The sequence below is a fragment of the Lynx rufus genome, unplaced genomic scaffold (genome assembly GCF_022079265.1).
Source record: "Lynx rufus isolate CCGP_SWC_20201006 ecotype Redwood Valley unplaced genomic scaffold, mLynRuf1.p SCAF_1, whole genome shotgun sequence".
NCBI classification, from domain to species: Eukaryota; Metazoa; Chordata; class Mammalia; order Carnivora; family Felidae; genus Lynx; species Lynx rufus.
This window is the reverse complement of record NW_025814823.1, coordinates 173,518,584-173,539,126: the sequence shown is the minus strand read 5'-3', so window position 1 is coordinate 173,539,126 and position 20,543 is coordinate 173,518,584. Positions and strand designations below refer to the sequence as shown.

At 36.3% G+C, this 20,543-nt stretch overlaps 1 protein-coding gene across 3 annotated transcripts in view; it reads right to left on the bottom strand.

Annotated features, from left to right (window-relative positions):
- The window catches only part of UIMC1 (ubiquitin interaction motif containing 1), a 119,590-nt gene that overhangs the window by 96,722 nt on the left and 2,325 nt on the right, over nt 1–20,543 (bottom strand). For all 3 annotated transcript variants that reach the window (XM_047090689.1, XM_047090702.1, XM_047090694.1), the window contains exon 2: nt 15,318–15,470. In XM_047090689.1, the coding sequence (XP_046946645.1) occupies nt 15,318–15,464 (147 nt within the window). In that variant the 5' untranslated portion in view covers nt 15,465–15,470. The remainder of the gene's footprint in view (nt 1–15,317; nt 15,471–20,543) is intronic.

The following is a 20,543-nucleotide window of genomic DNA, read 5'->3' as shown; positions in this document are numbered from 1 at the left end:
AGTAAAAAGTACTGGCACTTTGACAGTCTCTATATTAAACCCAATGTTAACATACAACATTTATGGGTATATAGCTAAAGGACAGCATACCAAAAATATTGTTTTGAATATTAGTTCATGGAGTAATTTTCAATAGCTCAAAGACACTTCTCATGTTTGAAAACTAAGTAAATGGGGGGAAATTAAGACAAGATAGTTACAATTTTAGGTCTACGATTTGTAAGTTCCACCAAAAAATAGTATTCGCATGTGACATATATTATGTTTTAACCTCATGGTTAATTCATCTGTAGATGAAAAATTAAATTATTTCAAAAATTGGATGTTTTGCTTTTCATAGATCTTAAAAAGGAAATAGGACCCATTGTTTTGAGGGAATTCTATTACATAACACAAACGAGTCATTCTGTATTTGGTGCTTAATACAATTTTAATTTGGACAGATTTATTCTAATTAAGCCATAAATATTAACATACAAGTTTGTTTTGATTAAAGAATTTTCCTATCAATAAAAAAAAAAGAGAAGACTGGATAGCTATATATATGTCATAATAAGTGGATGTCAGAACAAAGGATATCACCAGCAATAAAAAATATAATCTCATAATGATAAAGGGATCAATTATCAAGAAGAGATAAAATTCTTAAGTTTACATACATAATAATAAAACTTCAAAATGTATGAAACAAAAACTGACAATACTGAGAAGAGACAGACAAATCCACAATTACACAAAGAGCCTTTATTTAGTATCTCTGTCAAAATAGTTGTAATATTTGCAGAAAATAAATAAGGATATAGATTTGACAACAATATCAACCAACTTGATTATATTGATAATTATAGGGAAAAAAACACAAAAAACACATTCTTCTCAAGTACACATGAAATATTTACTAAGATAAATGATTTTCTGGGCCACAAAACAAAGTTCAATCGATTTGTAAAAGATTCAACTCATATAAAGTACATACGGCCAAAGGAATTAAATTAGAAATCAGTAACAAGGGGCACCTAGGTGGCTCAGTTAAGTGTCCAACTCTTGATTTCAGCTCAGGTCATGATCTCACAGTTCATGAGACTGAACCCCACATGGGACTCCATGCTAATGGCATGGAGCCTGTTTGGGATTCTCTTTCTCCCTCTCTCTCTGCCCCTCCCCCCACTCATGTTCTCTATGTCTCTCAAAATAAAAAAACAAAATAAAAACTTAAAAAAAAAATCAGGGGCGCCTGGGTGGCGCAGTCGGTTAAGCGTCCGACTTCAGCCAGGTCACGATCTTGCGGTCCGTGAGTTCGAGCCCCGCGTCGGGCTCTGGGCTGATGGCTCAGAGCCTGGAGCCTGTTTCCGATTCTGTGTCTCCCTCTCTCTCTGCCCCTCCCCCGTTCATGCTCTGTCTCTCTCTGTCCCAAAAATAAATAAACGTTGAAAAAAAAAATTTTTTTTTTAAAAATCAGTAACAAAAAATCTCTAGAAACACTCCCAAGTATTTAGAAAATAAATAACACACTTCTAAATAACCCATAAATCTAAAACAAACAAAAAAACCCAAAAACACAAAGGGAAATTATAAAGTATTTTGAATTGAATAAAAATGAAAACACAACATGTAAGAATCTGCAGCATGCTTTAATGGGAAATTATAGCATTAAACACCAATATCAAAAAGAATAAATGTCGGGACATCAGGGTGGCTCGGTCAGTTAAGCATCTGACTCTTGATTTCAACACAGACTCATGATCTCAGGACTAAGATCTAGCCCCAGTGAGATCTAGCCCCATGTCTGGCTCCGTGCTGGGGTGCTGGGCATGGAGCATGCTTAAGATTCTCTCTCTCCCTCTTGCTCTCCCCCTCCCCCACTTGCTCTCTCATTCTCAAAAGAAATAAATGTCTCCAATCAATGACCTTAACTTCCTTCCACATTAAGAAAATAAAATTAGGGGCACCTGGGTGGCTCAGTCAATTGAGCAACCAACTCTTGATTTCAGCTCAGGTTATGATCCCAGGGTTGTAGGTGATTAAGCCCCACAATGGACTCCACACTGAGCATGGAGCCTGCTTAAGATTCTCTAAGAGTGCCTGGGTAGCTCCATCAGTTAAGCATCTGACTCCTGATTTTGACTCAGTTCATGATCTCACGATTCATGAGTTCAAGCCCTGAGTCCATCTCCATGCTGACAGGGGGGAGCCCGCTTCGGAATGCTCTCTCCCTCCCTCCCTCTCTGCCTCAGCCCCGATCATTCACTCTCTCTTTCAAACTATAAATAATAAATAAACTTAAAAAAAAAAAAAAAAGATTCTCTGTCTCTCCCTCTGCTATTCTCCTCTACTCGTGCACTAAAATAAAAACAAAAAACAAAACAGAAGGAATTAAAGTAAGCAGAAGAAAGGAAATAATAAAAACCAGGGCTATCTGGGTAGCTCAGTCGGTTAAGCATCTGACTTTGGCTCAGGTCATGATCTCACAGTTCATGGGTACCAGCCCTGCGTCGGGCTCTGTGCTGATAGTTCAGAGCCTGGATCCTGCTTCAGATTCTGTGTCTCCCTTTCTCTCTGGCCCTCCTTTTCTCTCTCTCAAAAATAAATAAACATTTAAAAATTTTTTTTCAAAAAAATAAAAATACCAAAGTAGAAATCAATGAAAGAGGGGCGCCTGGGTGGTTCAGTTGGTTAGGCAACTGACTTCAGCTCAGGACATGATCTCACGGTTCGTGAGTTCGAGCTCCGCGTTGGGCTCTGTGCTAACAGCTCAAAGCCTGGAGCCTACTTCAGATTCTGTGTCTCCCCCTCTCTCTACCCCTCCCCTGCTCACGTGCTATGTCTCTCTGTCTCTCAATAAATAAACGTTAAAAAAAATTAGAAAAAAAAGAGATCAATGAAAGAGAAAACAGACAAACAATGCAGAAAAATCAATGAACAAAAAGCAATAAAACTGGACTGATTAGGATTAAAGAAATTATATCAGAAACCAGAGAGGTGTTATCATTATACATCTACAGATTTTAAAAAGGGTAAAGTTAATATTAAAAACAACTTTACATTAGCAATGTAGTTGGAATGGACAAATTCCCTGAAAGACACAATCAAAGCTCACTCAAGAAAGAGTTAACTTAATGGGAATGCAAGCTGGTACAGCCACTCTGGAAAATGGTATGGAGGTTCCTCAAAAAACCAAAAATAGAACTACCCTACGACCCAGCAATTGCACTACTAGACATTTATCCAAGGGATACAGGTGTTCTGTTTTGAAGGGACACATGCACCCCCATGTTTATAGCAGCACTATCAACAATAGCCAAAGTATGGAAAGAGCCCAAATGTCCATCAATGGATGAATGGATAAAGAAGATGTGGTATATACAATGGAGTATTACTCGGTAATCAAAAAGAATGAAATCTTGCCATCTGCAACTACGTGGATGGAACTGGAGGGTATTATGCTAAGTGAAATTAGAGAAGGACAAAAATCGTATGACTTCACTCATATGAGGACTTTAAGAGACAAAACAGATGAACATAAGGGAAGGGAAACAAAAATAATATAAAAACAGGGAGGGGGACAAAACAGAAGAGACTCATAAATATGGAGAACAAACTGAGGGTTACTGGAGGGGTTGTGGGAGGGGGGATGGGCTAAATGGGTAAGGGGCACTAAGGAATCTACTCCTGAAATCATTGTTGCTCTATATGCTAACCAATTTGGATGCAAATTTTAAAAAATAAAAAATAAAATTAAAAAAACAAGAGTTACCTTAAAAAAATAAAGACTTAACCTGAATAGCCTTATATGTAATAATGAAATCAAAATTGTAGTTAAAATACTTCCCACAAACAAAACTTCAAGCCCCGATGACTTTACTGGTAAATTCTATCAAACACTTAAATTAGAAATAATACCAATTCTACTGAAACTATCCCAGAAAACTGAAGATGATATATTTTCCAACTCATTCAATAAAGCCCAAATCACCCAACATCAAAACCAAACACAGATATTACGAGAAAACTACAAACTAATAACCCTCATAAACAGAGGTGCAAAAATCCCAATTAAAATTTTATCAAATCAAATCCAACATTATGAAAGGATAATACATCATGAGCAATTGGAGCTTGTCCCAAGAATGCTGAATTTCTTTAACATTCAAAGATCAATGTGATTCACAATATTAAAACGAATTTAAAAAGGATTATTATAAGTTCATCTCAATCCATACAGAAAAAGCATTTCACAAAATCTAATATTCATTCCTGATCAAAACTCTCAACTAGTAAACTAGAAACAAAAGAGAACTTCTTCGGGGCATGTGACCATCTCAGTTGGAAGAACATGTGACTCTTAATCTCAAGGTTGTGAGTTTGAGCCCCACATTGGATACAGAGATTACTAAAAAAATAAACTTTTTTTTTTAAAAAAACCGAGAACCCGATAAAAGGTGTCTATGGAAAACCTACAGTTAACATCATAATAATGGAAGACTACATGCATTCCTCCTAAGATCAAGAACAAGACCAAGAGGTCTATTCTTGGCATTTTCTATTCAACATTATACGAGAGGTTCCAGTCTGGGAAATCAAACAACAAAAAGAAATATAAGGAATCCAGATTGCAAAGAAAAAAGCAAAACAGTCTTTATTAATAACCATTAATAAATAAACATGGCCATGTAGAAAATTTGATGGAATCTATAAAAATATACTAGAATAAGTTTCCAAGGTTGCAAAATACAAGAAAAAATACAAAAATCATTTCTATGCATATTCTACCAAAAAAAAAAAAAACCTGAAATGTTAAAAGAATTCCATTTACAAAAGCATCAAAAAACATCAAATACCTAGGGTTAAATCTGACAAAAGATGTGAAAGATCTGTATGTTGAAAACTACAAAATATTGCCATGAGATGTTAGAGACAACCTTAAAGAAATAGAAAAATATACCTTACTCATTGGCCAGAAGTCTCCATATTAAGATATTAATTCTCTCTCAAATCGATCTATAAATTCAACATCATTCCAATCAAATAACAAAATTTCTGTAGAACTGGCAAACTGATTTCAAAATTCATGTAGAAATACAAAGGAACTAGAATAGCCAAAAACCTCTAACAAAGATCAAAGAAGACTGACACTGTTTTATTTCAAAAACCTATAGTAATCAGGGGTACCGGGTAGCTCACTCGGTTAAACGTCTCACCTTTGGGCTCAAGTCATGATCTCACAGTCATGAGATCAAGCCCTATGCCAGGCTCTGTGCTGGGCATGGAGCCTGCTTAAGATTCTCTCTCTCCCTCTGCCCCTCCCCCACTCATTCTCTGTCTCTCTCTCTCTCTCTCTCTCTCTCTCTCTCAAAAGAAAACAAACAAACTTAAAAAGGGGGAGGGGACCTGGCTGGGTCACTTGGCTGAGCATCTCACTCTTGATATGGGCTCAGCTCATGATCCCAGGGTCATGGGATCGAGCCCCACATCAGGCTCCATGTTGAGTGTGGAGTCTACTTAAGATTCTTTCTCTTTCCCCCTCTGTCCCTCTCCCCTGTTTGTGTGCTTTCTAAAATAAATAAATAAATAAATAAACAAACAAACACTATAATAATCAAAGCAGCATTATAAACTGAGTTAAGACAGACAAAAAGATCAGTGGAATAAAGTCTAGAATTAAATTCACATAAATAAACATGACTGATTTTTAACACAGGTGCAATGGTACAGTGAAGAAAGAAAAGCCTTTCCAACCTACAGTGCTCAAAAAATTGGGTATGATGTTGGGGCGCCTGGGTGGCTCAGTTGGTTGAGCGTCTGACTTCGGCTCAGGTCTCATCTCGCAGTCCGTGAGTTTGAGCCCCGTGTCAGGCTATGAGCCAACAGCTCAGAGCCTGGAGCCTACCACTGATTCTGTGTGTCCCTCTCTCTCTGCCCCTCCCCCACTCATGCTGTCTCTCTCGCTCTCAAAAATGAATAAATGTTAAAAAAAAAATTGGGTATGATGTGCAAAAAAATGAACATGGAGCTATACTACACTATATAAAAATTAACTCAAAATAGATCATAGATCTAAATGTAGCACCTAACATAATATTTCTAAAATAAATCACAAGAGACAATCCTTGTGAACTTGGGTTAAGCAATTTCTTTTATTTTTTCCCCCCTTGGCACTGTTTTTTTTTTTTTAATTTTTTAAATTTACATCCAAGTTAGTTAGCATATAGTGCAACAATGATTTCAAGAGTAGATTCCTTAATGTCCCTTACCCATTTAGCCTATCCCCCTTCCCATAGCCCCTCCAGTAACCCTGTTTGTTCTCCATATTTATGAGACTCTTCTGTTTTGTCCCCCTCCCTGTTTATATATTATTTTTGTTTCTCTTCCCTTATGTTCATCTGTTTTGTATCTTAAATTCCACATATAAGTGAAATCATATGATTTTTGTCTTTCTCTAATTTCGCTTAGCATAATACTCTCTAGTTCCATCCACATAGTTCCAAATGGCAAGATTTCATTCTTTTTAATTGCCAAGTAATATTCCATTATCTATATATACCACATCTTCTTTATCCATTCATCCATTGATGGACATTTGGGCTCTTTCCATACTTTGGCTATTGTTGGTAGTGGTGCTATAAACATGGGGATGCATGTGTCCCTTCGAAACAGCATACATACCTGTATCCCTTGGATAAGTAACTAGTAGTGCAACTGCTGGGTCATAGGGTAATTCTATTTTTAACTTTTTGAGGAACCTCCATACTGTCTTCCAGAGTGGCTGCACCAGTTTGCATTCTCACCAACAGTGTAAAAGAGATCCTCTTTCTCTGCATCCTTGCCAACATCTGTTGTTGCCTGAGTTGTTAATGTTAGCCATTCTTACTGATGTGAGGTGGTATCTCATTGTGGTTTGGTTTGTATTTCTCTGATGTTGAGTGATGTTAAGCATTTTTGCATGTGTCAGTTGGCCATCTGGATGCCTTCTTTGGAAAAGTGTCTACTCATGTCTTCTGCCCATTTCTTCACTGGATTATTTTTCAGTGTTGCATTTGATAAATTCTTTATAGATTTTGGATACTAACTCTTTATCTGTCATTGGCAAATATCTTCTCCCAACCATCATTTGCTTTTTAGTTTTGTTGATTGTTTCCTTTGCTGTGCAGAAGCTTTTTATTTTGATAAGGTCCCAATAGTTCATTTTTCATTCCCCTTGCCTCTGGAGACCATCAAGTAAGAAGTTGCTGCAGCTGAGGTCACAGAAGTTGTTACCTGTTTTCTACTCTAGGATTTTTTCAATGGCTTCCTGTCTTACATTGTGGTCTTTCATCCATTTTGAGTTTATTTTTATGTATGATGTAAGAAAGTGGTCTAGGTTCATTCTTCTGCATGTCGCTGTCCAGTTTTCCCAACACCATTTCCTGAAGAGACTGTCTTTATTCCATCAGATATTCTTTCCTGCTTTGTCAAAGATTAGTTGGCCATACGTTTGCGGGTTCTCTATTCTGTTCCATTGATCTATGTGTCTGTTTTTGTGCCAGTACCATACTGTCTTGATGATTACAGCTTTGTAATACAGCTTGAAGTTTGTTGGGTTAAGCAATTTCTTAGATATGCCACCAAAAGCACAATCCATAAAAAACAAATTGGCAAACAGATGTCATTAAAATAACTTTTAGCATTCAAAATATTGATAAGAGAATGAAAAGACAAGCCATGAACTTAAGAGAAAATATTTGAAAAGCAAGTACCTAATAAAGGACTTTTAGCTAGAGTATATAAAGAACTTTCAAAACTCAACAGTGAGAAAACAACCAACCCAATTCAAAAACAGGTAAAAGATCTGTCTCCCTCTCTCTCTGCCCCTCCCCTGCTCATACCCTCACATTCTCTCTCTCTTAAAAATAAACTTTAAAAAAAAAAAGATGATTCCTTTACTATATAAACTGTGGCAGGACAACAGAAGGTGAAAAAGTGTGATAGCTTAAACTTGATACTAAAATCTAATTCAGAAGGTACAAAAAAAGGACAATTATACAAAAACCAATGCCACTAGGAATACAGATGCAAAAATCCTAACATATTAAGAAAGCAAATACAGTATTATGTTAGCGTAATATATAGTGACCAAGATTTACTCCAGATTGCAAAATGTGCCAAAATTAGAAAATAATATTAATGTACTATATAAAACTAACTGATTAAAGGAGAAAAACTATACCATCATCTTGTTAAAAAATGAAGCAGCATTTGATTAAATACCCATTCCTAAAAACACTAATATTAAATAAGCAATTAATATTTCTGTAACATAATAAAAAATAGAAATATGAAACAAAATATCTGAATACTTCTACAATTAAATTCAAGTCAAGACAAAGATGTACTCTATCACTGAAATCAATCAACATTATTCTAGAAGCTATAATCAATGTAACGAAACAAACAACAAAAAAAGGTATAAATACTAGAAAGGAAAAGAGAAAATGATCCATTATTAGCAGGTATAAGTGCCTACCTGTAAAACCCAAGATAATCAACACAACTATTTCAAAAGTCTGTAATGGACTAATGGAACAAAATAGAAAATCCATAAACAAGTCCATTTATTGACAAGATTTTAGTTTACAATAAAGGTAAAACTACAGGGGCTCAGGGGCTCATCACTTAAGCGTCCAACTTCGGCTTGGGTCATGCATGATCTCATGGCTCATTAGTTCAAGCCCCACAAGGGGCTCTGTGCTGACAGCTCAGAGCCTGGAGCCTGCTTCGGATTCTGTGTCTCTGTCTCTCTCCACCCCTCCCCAACATGCACTCTCTCTCTCTCTCTCAAAATTTTTTTAAGGTAAAACTTCAAATTTTTGGAGAAATGATTACTGAAAAATGTTGGTTAAAGCATGTAACCATTAAGACTGCTTTTTAGTGTATATGTACTGTTTTGAAATACACATAAATGGGGGGTGAAAAAATGAAATACACATATATGTGGTAGAACTGTACAGAAAATCATGGAAATGTAAAACAAATACAGTGCTTACCTCTAGATGGGTGGAAAGGGATGCAACTGATAAGGGTCACACTAAGTCAAGAGGGCTTCTAAGGTAGTGAATACAGATATCCGAATTATTTTTTTTAAGTATGATTTTGTATTTTATGTAAATGTAAAAACCGTATGATTATTTCTATGGATACAGAAAAAGCATTTGACGAAGTACAACATCCACTCATGATGAAAACCCTCAACAAAGTAGGTCTAGAGGGAACACATCTCAACATAATAAAGGGCTTATCTGAAAATCCCACAGCTAACATTATTCTCAATGGGGAAACACTGAGAGCTTTTCCCCTAAAGTCAGGAACAAGACAAAGATGTCCACTCTCACAACTTTTATTCAACATAATACTGAAAGTGCTAGCCACAGCAATCAGAGAACAAAAAGAAATAAAAGGTACCTAAATCAGTAAGGAAGAATTAAAATTTTCACTATTTGCAAAAAACACGATACTACGTATTGAAAACACTTAAGACTCCATCAAAAAACAACTAGAACGGATAAATGAATTCAGTAAAGTCACAAGATACAAAATCAATGTATAGAAATCTGTTGCATTCCCATACACTAATAATGAAGCAGGAGAAAGTGAAATTAAGAAAACAACTCATTCACAAGTGCACCAAAAACAATAAAACATCTAGAAATAAACTTAATCAAAGAGGTGAAAGAGCTATACTCTGAAAACCATAAAACACTGATGAAAGAAATTAAAGACAACACAAAAAATGGAAAAACGTTCCATGCTCATGGGTTAGAAGAACAAATATTGTTAAAATGGCTCTACTACCCAAAGCAATCTACATGTTTAATGCAATCCCCATCAAAATACCAAGAGCATTTTTCACAGAACTAGAACAAACAATCCTAAAATTTGTATGCAACCACAAAAGACCCCGAATAGCCAAAGCAATCTTGAAAAAAAAAAATTCAAAATCTATAAAGAACTTACCAAACTCAACACCCAAAAAAGAAATAATCCAGTGAAGAAGTAGGCAAAAGACATAAACAGACACTATTCCAAAGAAGACATCCAGGTGGCTCAAAGATACATCAAAAGATGCTCAACATCACTCATCATCAGGGAAATACAAATCAAAACCACAATGAGATACCACCTCACACTTGTCAGAATGGCTGAAATCAACAACTCAGGCAACAGATGTTGGCGAGGATGTGGAGAAAGAGGAACCCTTTTGCACTGCTGGTGGGAATGCAAACTGGTACAGCTACGCTGGAAAACACTATGGAGGTTCCTCAAAAAGTTAAAAATAGAATTACGCTATAACCCAGCGAATGCACTACTAAGTATTTATCCAAACGATATAAAAATGCTGACTCAAAAGAGCACATGCACACCAATGTTTATAGCAGCACTATCAACAATAGCCAAATTATGGAAAGAGCCCAAATGTCCATCGACTGACGAATGGATAAGAGGATGTGGTATGGGGCACCCGGGTGGCTCAGTAGGTTAAGCATGGGGCTCAGCTCAGGTCATAGTCTCACAGTTTTTGAGTTCAAGCCACATGTTGGGCTCTGTGCTAACAGCTCAGAGCCTGGAGCCTGCTTCACATTCTGTGTCTCCTTCTCACTCTGCCCATCCCCCACTCATGCTCTGTCTCTCAAAAATGAATAAACCGCAAAAAAAAAAATTTAAGAAAAAAAGAGTATGTGGTGTATACACACACACACACACACACACACACACACACACAAATGGAATATTACTCGGTGATCAAAAAGAATGAAATCTTGCCATTTGCAACCACATGGATGGAATTAAGAGTGTATTATGCTAAGTGAAATGAGTCACTCAAAAGAAGATAAATATCATATGATTTCACTCACATGTGGAATTTAAGAAACACAACAGATGAACAGAGGGGAAAGGAAAGGAAAATAAGATAAAATAGAGAGGAAGGCAAACCATAAGAGACTCTAAATACAGAGAACAAACTGAGGGTTGCTGGAGGGGAGGTGGGTGAGGAGATGGGTTACGTGGGTGATGAGCATCAAGGAGGGCACTTGTTGGGATGAGCACTGAGTACTGTATGTAAGTGATGAATCACTAAATTCTACTCCTGAAATCATTATTACACCATATGTTAACTAACTTGGATTAAAAAAAAAACAAAAAAAGAAGTATCACAATTCTAGACTTCAAGTTATATTACATAGCTATAGTAAAACAGTATGGTACTGGCACAAAAATAGTCATATAGATCAATGGAACAGAACAGAAAACCCAGAAATAAACCCATAAATATATGATCAATTAATCTTCAACAAAGCAGAAAAGAATATTCAATGGGAAAAAGTCTCTTCAACAAATGGTGCTGGGAAAACTTGTCAGCTACATGCAAAAGAATGAAAGTGGACCACTTTCTTACAGCATACACAAAAATAAATTCAAAATGGATTAAAGACCTAAAGATGAAACTTGATACCATAAAAATCATGGAAGAGACCACAGGCAGTAATTTCTCTCACACTGGCCATAGCAACAGTATTCTAGATATGCCTCCTGAGGCAAGGGAAATAAAAGCAAAAATAAACTATTGGGACTCCATCAAAATAAAAAGTTTCTGCATAGCAGAGGAAACAACAAAACTAAAAGGCAACCTACGGAATGGGAGAAGATATTTGCAAATGACATATCAGATAAAGGATTAGTATCTAAAAATATAAAGAACTGATGATACAACTCAATACCCCCCCAAAAAAAAAATCAAATAAAAAAAAAATGGACAGAACACATGAACAGACACTTCTCCAAGAAGACATCCAGAGGGCCAACAGACACATGAAAAGATACTAAGTATCACTTATCATCAGGGAAATACAAATCAAAACTACAATGAGATATCACCTCACACCTATCAGAATAGCTAAAATCAAAAACACAAGAAATAAGCATTGACAAGGATATGGAAAAAAAGGAACCTTCTATGCACTGTTGGTGGGAATACAAACTGGTGCAGATGCTGCAGAAAACAGTATGCAATTTCCTCAAAAATTTAAAAATAGAACTACCCTATAATCCAGTAATTGTACTACTGGATATCTACCCAAAAAATACAAAAACACTAATTCAAAGAGATACCTGCACCCCTATGTTTATAGCAGCATTATTTACAATAGCCAAGATATGGAATCGGCCCAAGTGTTCATCAACAGATAAATGGATAAAGAAGATGTGGCATATATGTATGTATATATATGTATACATACTGATAATGGAATATTATTTAGGCATAAAAAAGAATGAAACCTTGCCATTTGCAAGGAATATTATTTAGCCATAAAAAAGAATGAAACCTTGCCATCTGCAATGACTTGGATGGAGCTAAGTGAAATAAGTCCAAGAAAGACAAATACCTTATGATTTCACTCATGTGGAATTTAAGAAACAAAACAAATGAGCAAAGGAAAAAGAGACAGAAACAAACCAAGAACAGACTCTTAACTATAGAGAACAAACTGATGGTTATCAGAGGGGAGGTGGGGGGAGAATGGGTGAAATAGGTGATGGGGATTTAAGAAAAAAAATAAATAAATAAATTATGATTTGCATTTTATGGACTCTCCTGTGCGGCATATTTGACAACTTAAAAAAAAATTAATGAGTTAGATCTGTATCTGTTGTTATAAAAAGATCTGCAATAAATATTAAATTAAAAAGCAAAACAGCCTATGTAGCATGATTCCTTTCCTGTAAAAGATTTTATTTATAGCATATTCATAAAAAAAAACTTTTCTGGAAGAATAGAGAAAAAATTATTACCTTTATTTAAATGTACACTGACTGAGGTGTACATCTTCACTATATAGCTTTCCACACTATTGTTTTCAAATAGTTTTGAACTGTTTTTATCTGTTTTAACATGTATGTATAAAATGTTTTAACATATCTGTGTGTGTGTATGTGTATAGTTATTTTTAATATTAACACAAGTTATTCAACTGGTAGAATTGATGGATTCTTTTATTTTCTCCTTTTTTTTTTTTAATTGTATTAATTTCTTTTGACAGAGAAAGAGAACACGAGCAGGGGAGGGGCAGAGAGAAAGGGAGAGAAAGAGAATCCTAAGCAGGTTCTGCACTGTCAGCACAGAACCCGACATAGGGCTCAAACTCATGAACCATGAGATCACAACCTGAGCCAAAATCAAGAGTCAGATGCTTAACCGACTGAGCCACCCAGGCACCCCTTGTTTTCTTCTTTATACTTTCATACCTTTTTATTTTTTTATTTTTTTCTTTCATACCTTTTTAAAAACTATTTAGCCAAAATCCTAATTAAAAACTAGACTATAAGGAAATTCAAAAAAATAAATACCCAACAGAGATGTGAAAACATGTTCAATTTTCCTAACTATTAAAAAATACACAACTTTTTCATTATGAAATTGGGAAAAATAAAAAATGTGGTCACACCCTTCAAAAGGAACAAGGCAACTAATGCACTACTGATAAGAATACAAATGAGAACAGGGGCGCCTGGGTGGCGCAGTCGGTTAAGCATCCGACTTCAGCCAGGTCACGATCTCGCGGTCCGTGAGTTCGAGCCCCGCGTCGGGCTCTGGGCTGATGGCTCAGAGCCTGGAGCCTGTTTCCGATTCTGTCTCCCTCTCTATCTGCCCCTCCCCCGTTCATGCTCTGTCTCTCTCTGTCCCAAAAATAAATAAACGTTGGAAAAAAAAAGAATACAAATGAGAACAAACTGTGACGGTTGTAATGAAGTATACTACATTAAAATTCTAAACTGATCTTGTAGGGACTAGAGAATCAAAGATTTTTTAAGTAAGTGAATACAACAATCTAAAATCGGAATTCTTAAAAGAAAGTTGGAGTAGGGGCACCTGGGTGGCTCAGTCGGTTAAGTACCCGACTTCAGCTTGGATCATGATCTCAGAGTTTGTGGGTTCGAGCTCCATATCAGGCTCTCTGCTGACAACTCAGAGCCTGGAGCCTGCTTTGGTTTCTGTGTCCCCCTTTCTCTCTGCCCCTCCCCTGCTCATGCTCTGTCTTTCTCTCTCAAAAATAAATAAACATTAAAAAAAAAAAAAAGTTGGAGTAAACTAAGTGAAATGTAGAGAAAAACCAAAGATAGACAATCAAGTTCAGAGTCTTAACAGACTCAAGAGCTCAAATAACAACATGATCTCAATAACAAGAACTCAAATAACAGATGATCAAGGAAAGAAATGGAAATGAAAGAGAAAGAATAGATTGAGTGTCATTTAAGAGGTAAAAACTAAAGAATTGTGGTGAATGATTAGGTATAAAATATGAGAAAGAGGAATGAGTTAAATACAATTCTGAGTTTTAATAACAAGGCAAATGAGGGGTTCTACCATCAAATGAGCTAGAAGATAAAGAAAAAAGAGAAGTAAACTTGGAAGAAAAAACAATGACTTAATTCACTGCCTTTCTCTATATAACCTAAAGACCAACGGAAATCTCTAATAAACAAATGGAAAGAAGGAACAAAGAAGAGATGTTAAGATCTAAAGCAGCACTTTCCAAAAGCAACACTGTCCAATAAAGTTTTCCACAATGAGGGGCACCAGGTGACTCAGTCAGTTAAGTGTCTGACTCTTGATTTCAGCTCAGGTCATGATCTCACAGTTCATGAGTTCAAGCCCCATGTAGGGCTCTATGCTATAGTGCATAGACTGCTTGGGATTCTCTCTCCCTCTCTCTGGCCCTTCCCTGCATATGTGTGCTCTCTCTCCCTCTCCTTCTAAATAAATAAGTAAATAAATAAACAAATTTTTAAAGTTTACCACAATGAGGTAAATGTTCTATAACTGTGTCATCTAATACAGCAGACACTAGACTCATGTGACTTTGATCACTTGAAATGTGCCAGTATAACAGAGAAAGGGATTTTTTTATTTAATTTTAATTAACTGTAATTTAAATAGCTACAGGTGATTCATTGCTATCACACTTAGAGACTTTACAGCATTTACATTCTCTTTCTCCCACTTTCCAAACACATAAAAATTAACATTTACATTTGCCTTAGTCTCTTCTAATAGTTTAAAAAATACCATCTTGGGTCAATGTATTACAAAATTGAGTAACTATGATCCAGTCTCAGCCAAACAGTATTACTTTCTTTTACATAATTCTTAATTACATTTACAAATCAAAATGAAGCTGAGTAAAAAACTGCACATTCCAGCAAGCTGGCATTAAGGTATAGTCACAAAACAAGCCATGGAGAAGGCCTAGTTTGAGAGCTAAAGCCCCACTATTCAGAATACTAACCTCTCCATCACTATCAGATATCACAATGAATGCATCTTCAAACCTACGTTTCCTCTTCAGATTGACAGAACTGGCAGTTTCTGCATCTTTCTTCTCCAAGTTCTGTGCTTCAGTGGCTTCTTTAACCCTTTTCTTTCTCCGTGGCATCCTTGTCTGAAACACAGGGTAAGTAATTTACTCAAAGTTTAATTTTTCCAGATGCTATCTGTAATTTAATCATATAAAAGAAAAAGGTTCCCATCTAAAAGAAGTAAAATAACTTCTGAATACTTCCACTACTCATTAAAATTCCAATTTTTCTATTAAAAAACTATATATGTACATATCTCATCTCTGTAGGGACATTTCAATAAAAATAATATAATAATTTATCCCAGTTATTTAAACATTAACTTAGATAGTTGGTTCTCTTGACTATGTATTATAATTTAAAGGAACTATTTTTCAACAGCAATGCCTCCACTTGATAAAGAACATCTCCAAAAAACAAAAACAAAAACCAAAAAACCAACCCATAGTTAATATGACACTTAAACATAAAAGACTGAATGCTTTCTCCTTAAGACAGGAACAAGACAAGGATGTCTGCTTTCATCATTTCTAATGAACATTATCCTGGAGGTTCAAGGCAGGTCATCTACGCAAGAAGAAATAAAAGATATCCAAACTGGGGCGTCTGGGTGGCTCAGTCGCTTAAGTGTCCAACTTTTGGTTTCAGCTCAGGTCATGATCTCATGGTTCATGAGTTTGAGCCCCATATCAGGCTCTGTGCTGACAGCACAGAGCCTACTTGGGATTCTGTCTCCCTCGCTCTCTGTCCTTTCCTTGCTTGCCCATTCTCTCTCAAAAATAAATAAATAAACATTAAAAAAAAAAAAAGACATCCAAATTGGAAAGGAAGAAGTAAAACTATCACTATCTGCAGATGACATGGTCTTGTATTTAAAAAAACAAAAAAATTAAGGACTCCACTGAAAAACTATTATAACCAATAAAGAAGTTCAGAAAAGACTGCAGCATACAGTCAACATACAAAAATCAATTGTAGTGTTATCCACTAGCAATAAAAATCCAAAAATTGAATTTTAAAAATTCCATTTCTAATAACATCAAAAATAATGAAATTCTTAGGAATAAATGTAACAAAATAAGGCAAGACTTACAAATGAAAACTTAAAAATATTTTGAAAGGAGGGTCCAGTTCAAGATGACATAGTAAAAATCTTGATTTAACCTCCTCCTATAGACACACCAAGTCTACAAATATATATGGAACAAATTATTTTGAAATAAACTTAAAACCTGGCAGAGCAACCCATTCACATAAGACAAATGAGAGGGAAACCACATCAAAGCAAAGTTAAGAGAAATCTCATCATAATCCCCACCCTAGGCACAACAACCCACGGTGGGGGGGGGGGGGGAGCGGGAGTCAACCCAGGAGCTTCTCCCTGAGGAGAGATCAGTTTGAATCGCATATCTGGCATCACAACTTTTCAGACCTGCAACTGAGAGATAAGCCCCCTAAACATCTAGCTCTGAAAGCCAACAAGCTTGCATCCATTAAGACTCCCAAAACCAAAATGAATTGAAAAGCAGTTCTCAAAAAGCTGACACATACCAACTCACCCACCCCAGGGCTCAACACAAAGGCAGCCAACTGAAAAGCACCAAGACTTTCTGTGAGAGAGACTTATTTGTTTATCTTAAAACATCAGCCTGAGGCGCAGGCATCTAATTTAACATACACGTGGGTGACTACTGAAATATTCAAAGGCAGAGGCCAGTAGGCACCATCTTTGCATCTCCCTCTGCCTCATTCAAGCTTGCCAGTATCTCCCAGAAAGGAGTTTGTGCCCTTGTCTGATACTCCAATTTTTACAGCTGCTTCCCAAGGGATACTTCCAGATCACCTGCTTCTGGAGGCCACCAGGACTTACTTACACTGACAGTCCTGCAGGACTTTATATATTTGCATACTTTAAATGCTGCAGCCTGAGAGTCTGGCTTCCAAACAGCCTCAACCTAGGTGATGACTGAGTTCCTCCCCTTTGGGACATTGGCAGTTCTTGGCATACCTTCAAGTGCCAGGAACCACTAAAAATATACTAGGCTGCTTGGATAATCACAAAGGTTTGAAAGACAACTAAAAGCTATGGCAAAGTTGAAAAATAAGATTCATTTCCTACATAAGGCCATTCTTTCAAAACTTGCTATTTTATCTAATGCACAGAATCAACATGGAGTCAAAGAAAATACAAAAACAAACAAAAAGCAAAAAACAAAACAAAACCAGAGGAAGATGTTCCAAACAAAAAGAATTAGATAAAATTCAGAAAAACGCCTTAACAAAAGAGAGATAAGTCATTTACCTGACAAAGGAGTTCAAAATAACAGTCACAAAAATTACGCACTACACTCAGGAGAATGAATAAACATAATGAGAATTTTAATTAAAAGAAAATAAAAGAGAGTACCAAACAGAAATCACATTACTGAAGAATGCAATAATATAACTGAAAAATACAATAGAGGGGTTCAACATCAGACTATATGAAAAAGAAAAGATCACTGCACTTGAAGACAGACCAATGGAACTCATTCAATTAGAGCAGCACAAGAAAAAAGATGAATAGAGTGAAGACACATTAAAGAACTTATGGAAAGGACAAAACCAGGCAGACTGACATTCACATTACAAGGGTCCCAGAAGAGGGAGAAAAACAAGAAGGAAAATTATTTGAAGAAATAATGGATAAAAATTTCCCTAATCTGGGAAAGAAAACAGACATCCAGATCCAGGAAGCCCAGAGAGTTCTAAAAAAGATGAACCCAAAGGAATCCACATCAAGACAAATTATATTTAGAGTGTCAAAAGTGGGGCACTTGGGTGGCTCAGTCGGTTAAGTGTCTGACTTTGGCTCAGGTCATGATCTCACAGTTCGTGGGTTCAAGCCCCGAGGCGGGCTCTGTGCTGACAGCTCAGAGCCTGGAGCCTGCTTCAGATTCTGTGTCTCCATCTCTCTCTCTGCCCCTCCCCTGCTCACACACTGTCTCTCTCTCTCTCTCTCTCCCTCTCTCAAATATAAATAAACATTAAAAATTTTTAATTAAAAATACATATCATACTTAATGGTGAAAGACTAAAAGCTTTCCCCTTAGAACAGGTACAAAACAAGGATGTCCACTCTCAGCACTTTTATTCAACATTATACTGGAGGTCCTAGCCAAAGCAATTAGGCAAAAAGAGAGAAAGAAATAAATAAAAAGCATATAGATTGGAAAGAAAGAAGTAAAACTATATTTTCAGATGCAATGATATTGTATATAGAAAATTCTAAGGAATCCACTAAAAACAAAACAAAACAAAACAAAACAAAACCCTATTAGAGGGGTGACTGGGTGGCTCAGTTGGTTAAGCATCCAACTTCAGCTCAGGTCATGGTTCCACTGTTCCTGAATTCAAGCCCCGCATCAGGCTCTGTGCTAACAGCTCAGAGCCTGGAGCCTGCTTCAGATTCTGTGTCTCCCTCTCCCGCTCATGCTCTCTTTCTCTCAAAAATAAACGTTAAAAAATTTTTTTAAAAAGAAAACCATCAGAATACACAAGTTTGGCAAGGCTGCAGAATACAAAATCAATAAATAAAACTTCTATACATTCAAAATGAGCAATGTGAAAATAAAGTTGAGAAAATAATTCCATTTACAATAGCATCATAAGGACTAACTTTACCTAACAGAAGATATGCAAAACTTATACTCTGAAAGCTACAAATCATTTTTTAAAGAAATGAGAGATCTAAAAAATGAAAAACATCCCATGCTCAAAGATCAAAAGATTTCATATGGTAATACTCTTTAATATTTTATTTTTTATTTTTTTAATGTTTATTCATATTTTGAGAGAGAGTGAGTGGGGGAGGGGCAGAGAGAGAGAGGGAGACACAGAATCTGAAACAAGCTCAAGCTCTGAACTGACAGCACAGAGCCCAATGCAGAGCTCGAACTTACAGACCGTGACATCATGACCCGAGCCCAAGTCAGACACTTAACTGACTGAGCCACCCAGGAGCCCCAAAGATGGCAATACTCTTTAAACTAACATATCAATTCAATACAATACCTAATAAAATCCTGGTTCATTGTGTGTGTGTGTGTGTGTGTGTGTGTGTGTGTGTGTGTGTAAATCAACAAGCTGATCCTAAAATTCACACGGCAATTCAAGGGTCCCAAGATAGATATTTTTAACTTTTTTAATTTATTTATTTTTTAGAGGGGGGAGGGGCAGAGAGAGAGAGGGAGGGAGGGAGAGAATTTGAAGCCGGCTCCACACCCAGCACGGAGCCCAACGTGGGGCTCAATCTCACAACCCTGAGATGATGACCTAAGCTAAAATCGAGTCAGATGCTTAACCAACTGAGCCACCTACGTGCCCTGATGGTCCAAAAATATTCTTAATTAATTAATCTTCATAAAAACCTAAGAAGTATATATAATTATTACTAGGAAGCATAAGTACAGAAAAGTAACTTGTCCAAAGTTACAAAGCAGGCACTTGCAATTCTGTCACCTGACTCCAATACTCTATAACTTAATCTTTACACCTCTTCTAACTAAAACTGCTACCTAATATATGGTATGCACACATAAATATGTGCTGAATGAACAGCTTAATGTATATATTTAAATTATTAAATACTACAAAAAGGCATAAAAGGATAAAATTATTACAGGTTGAATAGCATAGGTAAAACCTGGATGTCGGAATTAGTTTGAGAGAATTCTCAAGGAATCACGGTGCCCCAGGAAAACATCTTATATGGAATAGCTTTCATCTTATTAAATGTTTTCTGTACCCTAGAGTTATTCAAACAAAATTGCTCAAATCTGACATGAAGAATAGCTATACCACCAAATATATGTATTTCTTAAAGATGAGTAAATAAAAACCCTTTTCTGTAGCACAGAACCACCTGTAGTCTCAAAGTGGGTTTTCAAAGAATTAAGCAGATAAGAGATAGGTAAGAAGCATTAAGTAAAGGCACCCCACAGATACAGACTCCAAAATTCAGTGCTTCATGAGATGTAGCCACTTTGCTCCACAGTAACTCTAAGAGTAAAAACAAGGCATTGGTTGGCCAATTTAATTTTTTTAATGTTTATTTCTGAGAGAGACAGAGCGTGAGCAGGGGAGGGGCAGAGAGAGAGAAAGAGGGAGACAAAGAA